This window comes from Cyprinus carpio, chromosome A23 (assembly GCF_018340385.1).
Source record: "Cyprinus carpio isolate SPL01 chromosome A23, ASM1834038v1, whole genome shotgun sequence".
In the NCBI taxonomy this organism is placed as follows: domain Eukaryota; kingdom Metazoa; phylum Chordata; class Actinopteri; order Cypriniformes; family Cyprinidae; genus Cyprinus; species Cyprinus carpio.
In genome coordinates, this window is record NC_056594.1 from 21,975,533 (window position 1) to 21,991,150 (window position 15,618).

The 15,618-nt window shown below is 32.8% G+C and overlaps 1 protein-coding gene across 1 annotated transcript; it reads right to left on the reverse strand.

Annotated features, from left to right (window-relative positions):
- Positions 1-470: 470 nt before the first annotated feature.
- LOC109106939 (zinc finger protein 341-like) lies at positions 471-15,306 on the reverse strand. Its single transcript, XM_042713738.1, is given in 19 exon segments — positions 471-1,107; positions 2,144-2,362; positions 3,750-3,820; positions 3,897-4,008; positions 4,144-4,276; positions 4,780-4,876; positions 5,861-5,869; positions 8,426-8,696; positions 9,528-9,692; positions 9,695-9,726; positions 9,902-9,995; positions 10,573-10,585; positions 10,587-10,673; positions 10,676-10,750; positions 11,837-12,052; positions 12,309-12,458; positions 12,540-12,730; positions 14,012-14,119; positions 15,209-15,306. Coding segments are annotated over 19 exon segments (2,316 nt in total). The 5' UTR covers positions 15,258-15,306; the 3' UTR covers positions 471-883.
- Positions 15,307-15,618: the final 312 nt, after the last annotated feature.

The following is a 15,618-nucleotide window of genomic DNA, read 5'->3' on the forward strand; positions in this document are numbered from 1 at the left end:
TGTAAGGTTTTTTTTTTATTTATTTTTTGTTTTGTTTTGTCTTAAATTTTTATATTTTTAATTAAAAAAATATATATTTTTTTTAATTAAAAAAAAAACTACAAAATTAAAAATGTTGCTTTGGCAACTAAAATTAGCTTAAAGTGAATATTTATATTTTATTATTTTAAAAAAATACTTAAAAAAAAATTTAATACTTATTTTTAGCTTTTTTATTTCAGTTTTAGTTTGTCATTTTAGTACTTACAAAAAATGTAAATTAGAAATGTAGGGAAATAAAATGTCAAAGGTAATCTTTTGCATCTAATATTATTTAATCTAATAATATTTTTTAATAGTTTCAGTGTATCAATTTTTTTCTTTTTAGCTTTATTTTTATTTCAGTTTTTGTTTTAGTAATTTTAGTACTTAAACAGAAAATATTAAAAATTAGAAATGTTGCCTTGGCAACTAAATGAAATAGAATATGCTGAAGTTTTTCATCTAATACTTTAATATTTTATTTTTTACAGAAAATGATTATTAGTTTTACTTTTTAACAATTATAACATTGCTTTATAATGTTTTTGGCCCACATCCCATAAATCGCATGATTTCTAGACAAGCATTATAAATATATAACATACATATTTATGGACGATACATAACTGTACTGCAACTCAGATTAATATTTATTTGAAACCGTATCGATTAAGTTGCAGTCTTGAGTTCATCTCAACAAATGCAAGAAAAAAAGAAATCAGCTTATAATATGTTTTAATATAAAACAAATCAAATATTAAAGATCAGCAACAGGGATCTGAACCCATCATTTATGCATTTAATAATGAGTGGAAGCCGACACTATTCGTAAACACTGTGATGCAGGTTTGTAAGATGTTCATCAGTCGCCCGTCTGGAAGCACATGGGTTCAGACAGCAGTCTGACGGCGCTGTCGTCCTCCTGCATGTGATCCAGTCTCCCCTCGTTCCTCTCTTCCTCTTCCTCCTCTCCTCTCATCTGCTCACCTTCTTCATCCTGCTGCGTCTCGCCGTCATTATCCTCACCCTCCTCTTCGGTTTCTCCACGTTCATCAGGCTCCGCGGCAGGAGATCCGTCTCCTGTGTCTGTGGAAAAACAAAAGATGTTGTTTTGTTGAGGTTGTAATGACTTGTTCATTCCACTAGTTGTATGTTAAAGAGACAGTTCACCAAAAAAAAGAAAAAAAAAAAAGAAAAGTTAATTTACTCACCCTCATGCCATCTAAGATGTGGCTGACTTTTTTTATTCAGTAAAACAGTAAAGAAGATTTTTTAGCTGAAACCGGGGTCCTTGGTGATTCATCAAATGCAAGTCAATGGCTACCGTCAATTTCAGAGTCAAAGCATATACAGGCAACACAAAAATTAATCTCCGTGGCTCTTGACGATATATTGAGGTCTTATGAAGCGAAAAGACTGGTCTGTGCAAGAATCTGAACATTATTTACAGCATAATTACCTGTAATCCAGAGCCTCAGGCAAACGGTCCGGAGTGATGTCTGGCTCACAAACTAATCGGTTCTTTTTGGTGAACCAGTTGAATCAGTTCACCAAATTGGACTGAATCATCTGAAATGATTTGTGGCTCGAGATTTGTGGATAAGAGTAACTGATTAAAAGTTAATTTTTAGATGCCTGACAGTCACTCCGACTGGAAATGAGCCAAAGTATGAATCACTCCAGCAGTCCCTGAACCGAGGAGACGGTTTCGAATCAGACTGCGCATGTGTGAACCGAACACTTGAATGAAGGAGCCTAATGAGCGGTTTCTCACTGTTTATGTAAAAAGGTGAGCTGATGAAGACTAGTTTATTCACTTTATGTGCTTTACACATGTTTCACAACAGCATTTGGTGCTTTAATAATATAATGGCGTATACTTTACATCACTGTGTGATTATGAACTAGTGAATTGAACCAGAAACGAACTGTTCGAAAGAATCAGTTTGGGGAAAAGAATCTGTTTTTCTAGTTTGTCTGGGGCTCTGGATTATGTTGTTAGTAATATTCAGTTTCTTGCACAGACTGATCATTTAGTTTCATAAGACCTTTAATTTATCATCTGGAGCCACAGGGATTCATTTTTGAGTGAACTGTCTCTTTAACGTGTGTGTGTGTTTACCCTGGCCGCTGTTGTCCTGTCCCGGCGTCCCGTCTGCACCCTGCGAGGCCCCCGCCAGCGGACACTTGTGATCGCTGTAGTATTTCTGGCGGGTGAAGCCCTTGCTGCAGGCGGCGCAGCGGAAGCGGTAGTTATCGGTGTGCGAGCGCTGATGCTCCAGCATGTGAGCGCGACGACTGAACGACTTCTGACAGAACTGACACTTATACGGCTTTATACCTGCAGGAGACAGAAACTGATTATACTTACATTCGCTTCATAGTTCCACATTACTCAACAACAACAACAACAACATTTATTAGAGTATCTTTGCCTTGTTTTGCAGTAACAGTAATGAAATGTCCATAAAAACAAAATAAATTCACCTGATAAGCAAAACTATGACTAAGATATTAAGGTTTGTTGTTAAAAAAATGTTTCCTGATTACAATTGTATATAAAAGTTTTTTTTTTTTTTTTTTGAGTAAATGCTCTTATGTAGAATAATAGAATAGAATAATAATTTAGAATATATACAGTATATGCTTAAAAACTAATATAAAAACTAATATATATATATATTTTTTCTTTATATATATTTTCATATTATATATATATATATATATATATATGATATATATATAATATATATATATCTATATATATATATATATAATGTTTATATATATTACATTCTATATAGTTTTTAATAAAAAAAGATTTGTATATATCTATATATATAAATATATTATATTAAAACTTATTAAATATATTAGAAATAGATTTTATAATATTTATTTTTATATTTATATTTTTGGTATATTTTATTGGAAGATTGTTATTTTTTAAATGATAAAAGATTTGTATATTAATTTAACTTGATGTACTCAAGTAACAACCAAAACTGAAATAAAACTTAAAATATAGAATTACTAAAATTATTAAAACTAATAAAAAATGACAGAAACACAACAAAATTACTAAAATTAAAAAGAAAATGGAAAATATAAAAAAGAAAACCAATTCAAAATATTAATAAAAACTATTAGTGTCTCAATGATTGTAAAATAACATTGACTAAAACTATTAAAAACTATTTTAGTTAATTGAAATGAAGCTGAAATGAAGCTGAAATGTTAATATTATTTTATTATTAGTATATATAGTGGAGTATTATACAATTATTTTTTAATTTATTGTTAATTTATTCTAAAATTTATTTTTATTTTGTTTTTATTTTTTTAAAATATGAATTGATGCCATGAAAAAAATGAAATAAAAATTTAAATTATGATAATGATAATTAGAATTGAAAATCTGTAATAATAATTAGATATAAAACTAAGAACCAAAACTAGAACGAAAATGTAATAAAATTAAATAAAGCTAAATAGAAATAAAAAAAATGGCAAAAGCACATAAAATTTATAAAACGTAAACTAAAATGACTAAAACTATAATATAGTATACTAATAGTATTTGAATAATACTAACATTATTAATAAAGACTGTAATAGTGTATGAATAATACTAAAACAATCTATTAAAACCAGTTCCGTTCATTAAAATGAGGCTGAATGTTATATGAACAACTGAAGTACTCAAGTTCAGACTTCATCATCCTCACCTGAATGTGAGAGAATATGAGCTTTGAGTTTGTCGGGTCTGTTGAACTCTTTGGTGCAGCCCACATGAGTCCTGCCACAGAAATCATATCATCAAACACATTCACATCACACGGATGTTCCTCTGCCGACCCGGCGCCGTCACTCACCTGAAGGGACACTTGTACTTCTTGAAGGGCTCGTGAATCAGCATGTGTCTCTTTACTTTGTCCTTCCTGTTGAACGTGGCCTCACAGACGGAGCATTTATACGGCTTCTCTCCTGCAAAACAACCAGATCAGTCACTGTAATAATTTGTCATTTGTGTTGAACGTGGCCTCACAGACGGAGCATTTATACGGATTTTTTTAAGGCTAAAACTGTATTTACGAGTAAAGGACATAAAGTGTGTGGTACCTGAGTGGATCTTTGTGTGGAGTTTGAGGTAGTGCTCTGTTTTGAAGAACTTTTTACAGATCTGACATTTGAATTTGCCGCCGACGCCGTGCGTGGAGAGATGCCTGCGGAAATACCTCTCGCACGGAAACACCTGACAGATACAAACACATTCAGTGCTGACATATGATTCATTTGATTCTTCAATATGATTCTTCTTTGAACAAAAATTTTCCAGGATGCTAGTGACTCCTCAGTCAGCGCCTAAATCTAAAAAAAATTAAAACAAAAAAAAAATTGCTCTGATTTTTTTTTTTTTTTTACTGATTTTTTTTTTTTTTTTAGATTATTAAAAATATTTTTTTATTTTAGACTTAAATATTTGTATTGGTTGATAGAAATTTTAATTTGTAATTGTATCTATAGTGTTTATTGTGATATTGTTAAAGAATAAAAACAAAAACTAATAAAAATGATTTATGATTTATGAAGCTTAAACTGAAATGAGAACTAAAAACATTAAAAATCCTTTTCATCAATTTAAATTAAGCTGAAATAAAGTAAAATATAATATGAATAATAGATGAAAAAGTTAAACTTAATGTTGCCTTAAAAACTAACTGAAATAAAGAAAAAATTATAAAAAATATTGCTGACCTTTTGGCAGTGTGGGCAGGGGTAGTTGTGTGTGGCGTTCAGGAGATGTTGTTCCAGAGCTTCCTGTGTGGAATATTTACTCTGACACTTCATACATCTGAACACAAAAACAACAACACATTCAGATCTGAGTAGATTTGAACCTCTTAGTCTTATCACTGTGACCTGTAGTAGCTGGTCAGTGTGTGGGTGTGTGTGTGTGTGTGTGAGACCTGTAGTAACTGGTCAGTGATTGTGTTTGTAGTGTGTGTGTGGGTTTGTGTTTGTGTGAGTTTTGTGTTTGTGTGTGATTTATTTTGTTTGTTGTTTGTTGATTGTGTGAGCTGGTCAGTGATTGATTGTGTGTGTGTGTGTGTGTGTGTGACCTGTCGTAAGCTGGTCAGTGAGTTGTGTTGTGGTGTGTGTGTGTGTGTGTGGTGTGACCTGTAGTAGTTGGTACAGTGACTTGATTGATTGTGTTGTGGTGCTGGGTTTGTGTTTGTGTGACCTGTAGTAGTTGGTCAGTGATTGATTGTGTGTGTGTGTGTGTGTGTGTGTGACCTGTAGTAGCTGGTCAGTGCTATTGGGTGTGTGTGGTGTGTGGTGTGGTGTGTGTGTGTGTGTTGTGTTGGTCTGACCAGTAGGTAAGTGTTGTGAGTGATTGATTGTGTGTGTGTGTGTGTGTGACCTGTAGTAGCTGGTGAGTGATTGATTGATTGATTGTGTGTGCGTGTGTGTGTGTGACCTGTAGTAGCTGGTCAGTGATTGTGTGTATGTGTGTGTGACCTGTAGTAGCTGGTGAGTGATTGTGTGTATGTGTGTGTGACCTGTAGTAGCTGGTCAGTGATTGTGTGTGTGTGTGTGTGTGTCTGACCAGTAGTAGTTGGTGAGGTGATGAATTGTGTGTGTGGTCTGTGTGTGTGTGTGGTGACCTGTAGTTGCCTGGTGGCGTGATTGATTGATGTGTGGTGTGTGTGTTGTGTGACCTGTAGTAGCTGGTGAGTGATTTGATTTGTGTGTGTGGTGGTGTTGGGCTGTGTGTGTGTGACCTGTAGTAGCTGGTGAGTGATTGATTGATTGTGTGTGTGTGTGTGTGTGTGACCTGTAGTAGCTGGTCAGTAATTGGAGTGAGTGTGTGTGTCATTGAACCCTGTGTAGCTGGTCAATGATTGTGTGTGTGTGGTATTGACCTGTAAGTAGCTGGTCAATGATTGTGGTGTGTGGGTGTTGATGGTGTGTGTGTTCCTGACCATTATCATTGGTGAGTGATTGCTTGTGTGTGGTGTGAGTTTGTTGTGGTTGGTGGTGGGTTGTGTTGACGACCTTAGTAGCTGGTTTCAGTTGATTAAGAAGTATGGTTTGTGTACCTATTAGTAAGCTGTGTGAGTGGAATTGGATTATTGTGTGTGTTTGTGTGTGTGACCTGTAGCTGCTGGTGAGTGATTTGATTGTGTTTGTTTGGTTGATGTATGGTTTTAGTTTTGTCTGTTGTCTTTTTGGTGGAGTTTATTGGTGTGTGTGTGTTTTGTGTATATTTGTGTAATGATAATTGAGCTATTATAATTTGTGTTGTTTTAGTTTTTTGTGTTTGGGTTTTGTTATTGATTAGGTGTCATAATTTGTGTTATATATTAGTGTGTTTTTGATTGTTAGTGTTTTGTGTGTGGGTGTTTACTTTGTTTATTTTTTGTGTTGTTTGTTTTTTGGGGGGGTTTTTCTTGGGTGTGTATTTTGTTTTTTTTTTTTTTTGTGTTGGTGGGGATTTTTTTATTATTTATTAGTGTGTGGGTTTGTTTAGTTTGTTGTTATAATGTTTTATTTTTTTATTTTTTATTTATTTTATTTTTTTTGATAAATTTTCTTTTGATTTTTGATTAAATGTTTTTTGATTTTATTGTTTTATTTTTGTGTTTTTTTGTTTTGTTTGGGTTTTTTTTTAGTTATTTTTTTTTTTTTAGATTTTTTTTTATTTTTAGGTTTGTATTTTGTTTCTTTGTTTTTTGATTTGTGATGTTTTTGAGGTGGTTTTGATATGGGTTATTTTTTTAGGTTTTTTTTGTATGTGTTTGTGGGTTTATGGGTGTATTTTTATTTATTTTTGTTGATTTTTTATTGTGTGTTTTGGTTGTAAGTTGGTTTAGGATATATTTTTTATGTTATTGTGTTTTTTTTTATGTTAGTTTTTTATATTCGTTTTATATGCATTTTTATGTTGTGTTTATTTTTTTTCTTTTATTTTTTTTTTATGTGTTTTTTTTTTTTTTTTAGTTTTTTTTTAATTTTGTTTTTTTTTTGTTGTAATGCTTGGAATGTCCTGTAGTAGCTAATTCAGTGATTGAGTGTGTATTGCCATAGTAGCTGGTCCAGTGACTGTATGTGTGTGTGTGTATGCAGTGTGTAATGTGACCTGCTTAGTAGCTGAGTCACTGGCCTAGTTGGGCTGTGGACAGAAGCTAATGAGCTGGTGAGAGCCAGGCTGGGCTGACAGGGAAGACTACTGCACTGGTGACAGCCAGAGCAAATGAAACTGCTCTTAGTGTGTGTGGATAATGCTCAGAAACACAGTCCCAGCTTCTGGGAAACATCTAGGAAGCAGCTCTTCACCACACAGGCCCGGTACACCCTGACAGGAACTTCATAGAATTTGATGCGTTTGACCATAGCACACTGAGAGAGGATCTAAAATGACTATCCACACATCCATTTCTACATTTTGGGGTTGTGGAAATCACAAGCGAAAGCAGCTAATTTTATATATTTTTTAGCATCATTATGTCATCATTGTCTTGGTAACACTTTACAATAAGGTTCCATTTGTTAACATGAATAAAGAATGAAAAAATACTACTAAAGCATTTAATACAACAATCTTTAGTTAATGTTAATATCAACATTTAATAATACATTATTAAAATCAAAAGTTATCATGATGACATGAACTAGCAATGAACAGTCGTACTTTTATTACCTAATGTTTTAAGAAATAAATATATACTGTTGCAGAATGCTTATTTACTCATTGTTTTGAAGTAAATGCAGTAACTACTGTTTTACTAATGGGATTTTCAATATATAATGTTTACCAAAATATCTTATATCATTTAAAGATCCTTAAAACAAGATCAATTTATTGGAGAAACAAAACTGTTTGATAATAATCAACATTTTATTTTTCAGGATTCTTTCACGAATACAAAGTTCAAAAGAACAACATTTATTTGAAATAGAAAAGGTTTGTAGGATTATAAACCTCACTTGCCATTGCTTGTGGTTTTATAAATCTTTTTTGTGTTTGTTTGTTTATATACCTCCTTACTGAAAATAAATCTTACTGAACTCTCAAACTTTAAAGCATGGTGTACAGTGTATTTAACAGAACAAGATAAATTTACCTGAGAAGCAAAATTGCTAAGAAATAACTTATTTTCAGAGAATGCATTTTAGCTGTTTGTTTAAGCATGAATCTCTTTACATATCTGCTGAAATCTATACAAAAATAAAAACATCTTTGCTATAATGAGCAGAGAAAAATAAGCTTAATTCAAGATATATTCTCTTAAAACAATCTTCATTTCTTATGCAGGTTTGCTTTATATATTTACTTAATTATATATCTAAATATTTAATTCATATAGTTAATTTTTTCTAATTTTAAGGATGTTTAGATATTTTCATTCGTTTGTGATAAAAGAGTCTGCTAAGTGAATAAATGTTTATGCTCTGTAAAATGTTTCTGTCTGTGTGCGGTACCTGTTCGTTCTTGTGCTGCGTCATGTGAGACTTCAGCTGGAAGTAGGTGCTGAATTTGGCCGAGCAGGACTGGCACTGATCTGAGCTGTCGATGAGGATGATCTGCTTGTTCTGGTTCATGCCGCTGCTCTGTTTGCCCTCCGCCGAACCCTGTGTCTCCTGGACCTCAGCGTCCTGCTCCTCAATGGCTGGAGACGAAGCCACACAAATGATCTTTAGGTTGGTATGAAACATCACCAGGAGTAAAAGAATGGTTCACCCAAAAATAAAAAAAATTAGCTGAAAATGTCCTCACTTTCAGGTCATCCAAGATGTAGAGGAGTTTGTTTCTTCATCAGATTTGGAGAAATGTAGCATTGCATCAGTGTCTCAGCAATGGATGCACACTTTCATGAATGAGTGCCAGATCAGAATGAGGAGTCGTAAGGATGATAGTAACATACAGATGACTCCAGTCCATCAATTAACGTCTTGTGAAGCCAAAAGCTGTGTGTTTGTAAGAAACAAATCCATCATTAAGATGTTTTTAACTTCAAAACACTGATTATGGCTAAAATAGGAGTTCATAATCCATAATAACACTTCCTCCAGTGAAAAAATGCATCTCCTGTTGTCTCTCACATCTAAATCCAGCCACATATTTGTTTAGAGCTGTTCAAACGGTGCTTGATCTGTGCAGATTTCTCTCCTCATTCAGAACAGAACAGTTTTTCACTGGAGGAAGTGTTATTATGGATAGAGGACTCGTATTTTAGTGATGGTTTGAAGTTAAAAACATCTTAATGCTGGATTTGTTTCAGCTTTTGTCTTCTCCAGATGTTAACTGATGGACTGGAGTGCTGTGGATGTTTTTATCAGCTGTTTGGACTCTCATTCTGACGGCACCCATTCACTACAGAGGATCCATTGCTGAGACACTGATGCAATGCAACATTTTTTCAAATCTGATGAAGAAACACACTCATCTACATTTTGGATCACCTTTTGGTTGAACTATTCTTAAGCTCATGCGGTCTCACCTTGCTCTTGCCCTTCTTCCTCCATCTGCTGTGAGTTTTCGTCACTGTTCAGAGGAAGCACGCGTGCAGTGATGGGCATCCTGGATGCAGTGCTGTGCTCAGCGGGCCAGACCTTGTGCGTCTGCATGTGTTTCTTCACGTTGGACTTCTGCGAAGCACGGCCGCTGCGATGCACTGAAAGGGCTTTTCACCCGTGTGACTGCAGATTTAGAGCATAGACGCGAGTTTGAGATGCCATGTTTATGTTCTTGTGAACGTTTATGCATTGGGCTTTGCAAATTATTTTGCTAAATTATTGTTTGAATTTCGTGCAGCTACTGTCATGATTCTGAGAGCCCTGAACAAAAACATCTCATGTGAATTTTCTCTTTTACCTTCTAATATGCTGCTGGAGGTCAAAGTTCTTGGTAAACACTTTGTCACAGTAATTGCACTTGAGCTTCTGGGCTTTTCCTTTAGTTTGTCCTGCTGGAACAAAATAAGAGACTGGATATTCTTGCAATCGTCAGTTACTTTATATGTACTTTTGTTTATATGTTTGGGGCTTGTAAGATTTTGTCATGTTTTTGAAAGAAGTCTCTTCTGCTCAGCAAGGCTGCATTCATTTAATAAAAATACAGTAAAAACTGTAAAATTGTGAAATATTTTTTGCAATTTAAATAGCTCTTTTCTAAGTGAAATCTGGTAACTTAATTTATTTTCTGTGATGCGCGCTGAATTTCAGCATCATTACGCCATCTTCATGCACATGATCTTTCAGAAATCATTCTAAAGGCGGTTTGCTGCTCAAGAATTTCTGATTATTATCATCGTTGAAAAATAGTTTGTTGCTGCACAATATTTTTAATAAAAGCATGAGATTATTTATTTTCCCTCATGATCCTTTGATGAATAACTTTTAAAAGACCAGCATTTATTTCCTCCTTGCGTGATAAATTATTAATTTCTGTTTAAAAAAAAAAATCTTTCTGACGCCCAAACTTTAAAAAGTACACTTGTGTATTCCATATATAAGCAGACTGGTTGTGTGTAGATGTTGAACTACCATCCTGTGTTTGTCTTGGAGGTTCTGGCTCTCTTAGGGATGATGACCTTGCATATTTCGCCCAGCTCGGAGAGGTTTGTGCTTATGGTGCAGGTCTTGGTTGGTTTGTGCTCTGTTTTCCTGGGCTGTAAACCGGAGCGGCGCTGAACACCTGGCCCTCCACACACTGACTGGGAACTTCCAAACACACAGACACATCAGGTACTTAAAATGTTCGATTGAAACAGCCAACCTGCATCATACACTTAGAATATATATTCAGATTTATTTAATCAGACAGGCCTTGATTTAATAATAATTAAATATTATTTGATCAATGGCACCTTCTAAAATCTGTTTACAAAGTCCTTTAGAGGTAATATAAATATTCTTAAAGTTTACTTATAAATGCATATTTTTATTTTCAGACAGTGTTATTATTGTTAACTAAAACTATTAAAAAAATTGGGTGGTAACTGATTTATAACTGGAATAAAATAAAACAAATATTAGATGAAAAACCTGGAAAACTTCCACAAAAATGACTTGCAAGTAATGTTAAAATAACCAAAACTAAAAGTGAAAATAAAAATAAAGCTAAATAGAAAACTAAAAATATCTACACTAACCGTGTCGTTCTTGTTAACTATTAAAAGGGTGTTTTTTTTATTTAATTAAAATACAGCTGAAATAAAATAAAATATAAAACATGAGATGAAAAACATAAAATGAAAAATAGAAAGTGTTTCCAGAGTTGAAGTACTACAATTATTAAAACGAAAATAAATTAAATTACATTGAAAATATATATAAAAAAACACATAATAAAATAATAATAAATAATAAAAAATAACAAAAGCACATAAAATTAGTAAACCTTAAACTAAAATTAAAATGGAAACTGAAAATTAAAAAAAAAAATTTTATTCAAAATATTAATAAATAATACTATAATAGTATATAAATAATCCTAAAATAACATTGCCTACTAAAAAAAATAAAATAATATATATATATATATATATATATAAGATCTATATATATATATATATATATATATATATATATATTATCCCCCATCCCATATTCCGAAATATAATAATTACTATAATAGTATATATCATATTATAAAATGCAGGTCTATTATATTGTGTTTTCAATAATAGTATTTCCAGTCTCTGTCTGTATGTACCATGTAGTTTAATTTTGGGTGTATTTCAGAGTTTAATACTCGTTAAATATGTGCATTATGTTTGTGATCGTGTGAATTAATGAACAGCTGTACCTGAATGGACTGAAACGACTGAAGCCCCAGAGCAGACACTTCTGCAGTACCGCCTCCGGCCATAGGGGGCAGTGTGCTGTACACCTGCACCACTGAATTACTGTTGCTGGAGGGCACCTGTGAGGACAGGGGCGTGGCCTGTGTCTGGGGGAGGGGCTGTGGGGGTTGTTGATGGTGCTGGAGGTACGAGGTTCCCGCGTGCATGCTGAAGATTACCTCTGGGAAAACACAAGCGGATTCAGATGAGTTACTTGTGGATTATTGTGATGTTTTTATCAGCTGTTTGGACTCTCATTCTGACGGCACCCATTCACTGCAGAGCATCCATGCTGCTGAGACACTGATGCAATCTACACTTCTCTGATGAAAAAACAAACTCATCTGCATCTTGGATGGCCTGAGGGTGAGGACATTTTCAGCAAATTTTCATTTTTTGGGGGAACTGTTCCTTTAAGTATTATTCAGTGTTTACCTGTGCCAGTCCCTGCATGGCTGCCATCGGCTGATCCAGAGAGCTGAACGCTGATATGGCCGACATCAGAACCTCATCGCTGACCAACACATTTCCCTGGACCAGCGTGTGTGTGAGCGGCGACTGCGGCACAGTGATGTACGTTGACACCTTGAGGATTATACAAACATAAAAACAGAATGAATTCAGGAATATGGCGTCTCATAGGGGTTTTTAGCAGGTGTGCTGTACCTGTCTGTTAGCGGGCAGCTGAGGTCCGGCGCTGATGGATGGGACGGAGGTGTAAGCGTTGTTGGAGGCCAGAGAGACGGTGGCCAGTGACGGCGTGTTGGACTGACACGGTTCACGCTTGTGATTCATGAACGCCGGCAAAGAGTTGAACTGCTTCTTACATTTCCCACACAGAAAGACGTCATCATCGTCTGCAGATATTAATGTGACGTGAGAGTGTCAGATGCATCATTACTAGGCACGCACAAATCAATGCTGTTATTCTCAACTAAAATTATTGATCATTTTAAATAACTGGAATAAAGCTGAAATAAAATAAAGTATGAATATTAGATGAAAAACTTGAAGTTAAAAGACTGAAGTAAACAAAAAAATATTAAAATTACCAAAATAAATGAAGTTAAAACAAATAAAAAAATAGTAAACAAAAAAAAAATTAAATGAAAAAAAAAAAAAAAAAAAAAATGATTTTATAATAAGTGTTTTTTTTTAATGGCAGCTAACTGAATAAAATAAATATTAAGAAAAACTTTAAGCCTAAAATTACTAAAACTAAAATTTCAATAAAAATAAATTACAGCTACGAAAAATTAAATAAAAAAACAAACACTAATAAAAATGACAAAAGCACGTAACAAAATTACTAAAACTTAAATTAAAATTTTATTTTTATATATAAATATGTATATGTATTTACAGTGTTGTTAGTGTTAACAAAAAATAAAACTATTATTAATCATTTTAGATAACTGGAATAAAGCTGAAATAAAATAAAGTATGAATATTAGATGAAAAACTTGAAGTTAAAAAGACTGAAGTATTAAAATTACCAAAGAAATGAAGTGAAACTAAATAAAAGTAAAAAAAAAAAAATTAAAATTAAAATTTATTTTAATTATTTTTTGAATGGCAGCTTACTGAAATAAATAAGTTTAAGCACTAAAATTACTTAAACTAAAATTTCAATAAAATAAATTACAGCTAAAAAAAAAGCACGTAACAAATTTACTAAAACTTAAACTAAAATGAAAATGTTTTCTAAAAAAAATAACTATGTATATACATAACATATACATAAAATAAAACTATTAATAATCATTTTAGATAACTGGAATAAAGCTGAAATTAAATAAATATACATTTTGGATGGAAAACTTAAAACACTTAAGCGAACATTAGGATTGTTGCCTTGGCAACTAAAACTTAAGTAAAATAAGTTAAAGTTGAAATACTAAAAAAAAGCTAAATCTGAAATATAAATAAATGAAAGCTAAATAGAATAAATAAATAAACAATCACAAAAAGCACATGACAAACTTAAAACTAAACTAAAATGAAAAGTGAAAGTAAATGAATATTATAATAGTATATAAGTACTAAAACATACAACTGCACACTTGACCTTTAAGAGGCAGATTAAGCATCGTGTTAAACTGGAATATTAAATCAGATAAATGCTGAATGAGTCTCACCCATCGGCTGGATGCTCGTTCCTGAGACGTTCTGTGCTCCCGGGTCCAAAACACCCCCCTGACCGTCCAGCAGCGACTGGACATTGAGCACCGTCTGATTGTCCATGCCTCAACACGACAAATATGCATTAATCAATAAATTAATCCAGCAATTATTCAACAAATCTGACAATTACACCAGTTACAATACTGTAAAGGGAGTGTGTGTGTATTTGGCTTCGTGTGTGTACTATATATATATATATATATATATATATATATATATATATATACACACACAGTAGTATTAATAATTATTATTACTCTCATCAATATCTGATTAGGATTGGTCAAACACAGCATTATGCAAATATTTTATATAACTAAAAAAAACTACAAGCACTGAGTAAAACTATATCAAGCACTGGTTTCCTACACATCTGTGCTGTCTCTCACTCCCTTTCTTTGCACATATTGCATATAATTATTTCAGCTCAAATCAATTTTCACACCAATATATATATTTATTTAAGAACATATGTACGATATGTTTTCTATATCCATGCACCATTATATTTATGTTATATACTGTCAGGTAATTATATATATATATATATTATATATATATATATATAGATATATATATATATATATATATATATATATATATAATAAAAATATGTATATATATATATCGATCATAAATCCAAGCGCTATTAGTTTAGGGAAGGAAACATCTGTATACCAGCTTATTTAAAATAACAATTACTATTTTTGATATTGAACATGGGATTGTTAGTGTATTGTAGCACAATAAAATAATAATAATAATAATAATAAAAAAACACATTTAGTAGCTGAATGGTGTTTAGTGGCTTTTCCAGTGTTGTGTCTCTCTCCCTCCGCCATGATCCGCAGCACGAGGCTGTTATTCCAATCGCTCTTCCTCCCTCCTCTGCATCAATCTCTTCTCAGGTACATTCAAGAGAATGAATCATATTGACCGCGATCCTGCGCTGATATTATTTACATGTTTTTAAAAATGTATTTATTTTACTATTAAGACACACTGACATTCACACGAACCGAAACAACTGTGCAAAATGCGTTTCTTTGGCTTGTCCGTCTCGAGCGCGCATGCATTCTCACTGTAAGCATAAAATAATATATTACAGCTTGTAATTATGCTGGAGGATTTTAAATAAAGTGCATTATTACCTTCCAGAACCTCAAATATTGCCTGCGCCATCTTGAAGCTCCTGTGCATAACGCCAGCGGTGGGCGGGGCTTATTACAATCATCTACATTGAGCAGAAAGTTTGTTATTATTAATTTATTATATATAACTAGTTATTTTCATGACATCGGCATCTCACACATGGTTTTATATATATGCATTCAAATCCGTGCACTAATTAGTATTTTTAATGTAAATATATATTTTTTATTTTTTGAGTTTATATGAAACACACCATGTGAATAATATGTCGATATTTTTATACATAAATCAATTTTGCATTCGCTGTAAAATTAAAGTTTTAAATAAAATACAGAATAGATTAATATAGATTTAAATTGTGTCATAACAACAGGATGTAGAGAGATATATTTTTTGCATAGACAGCGAT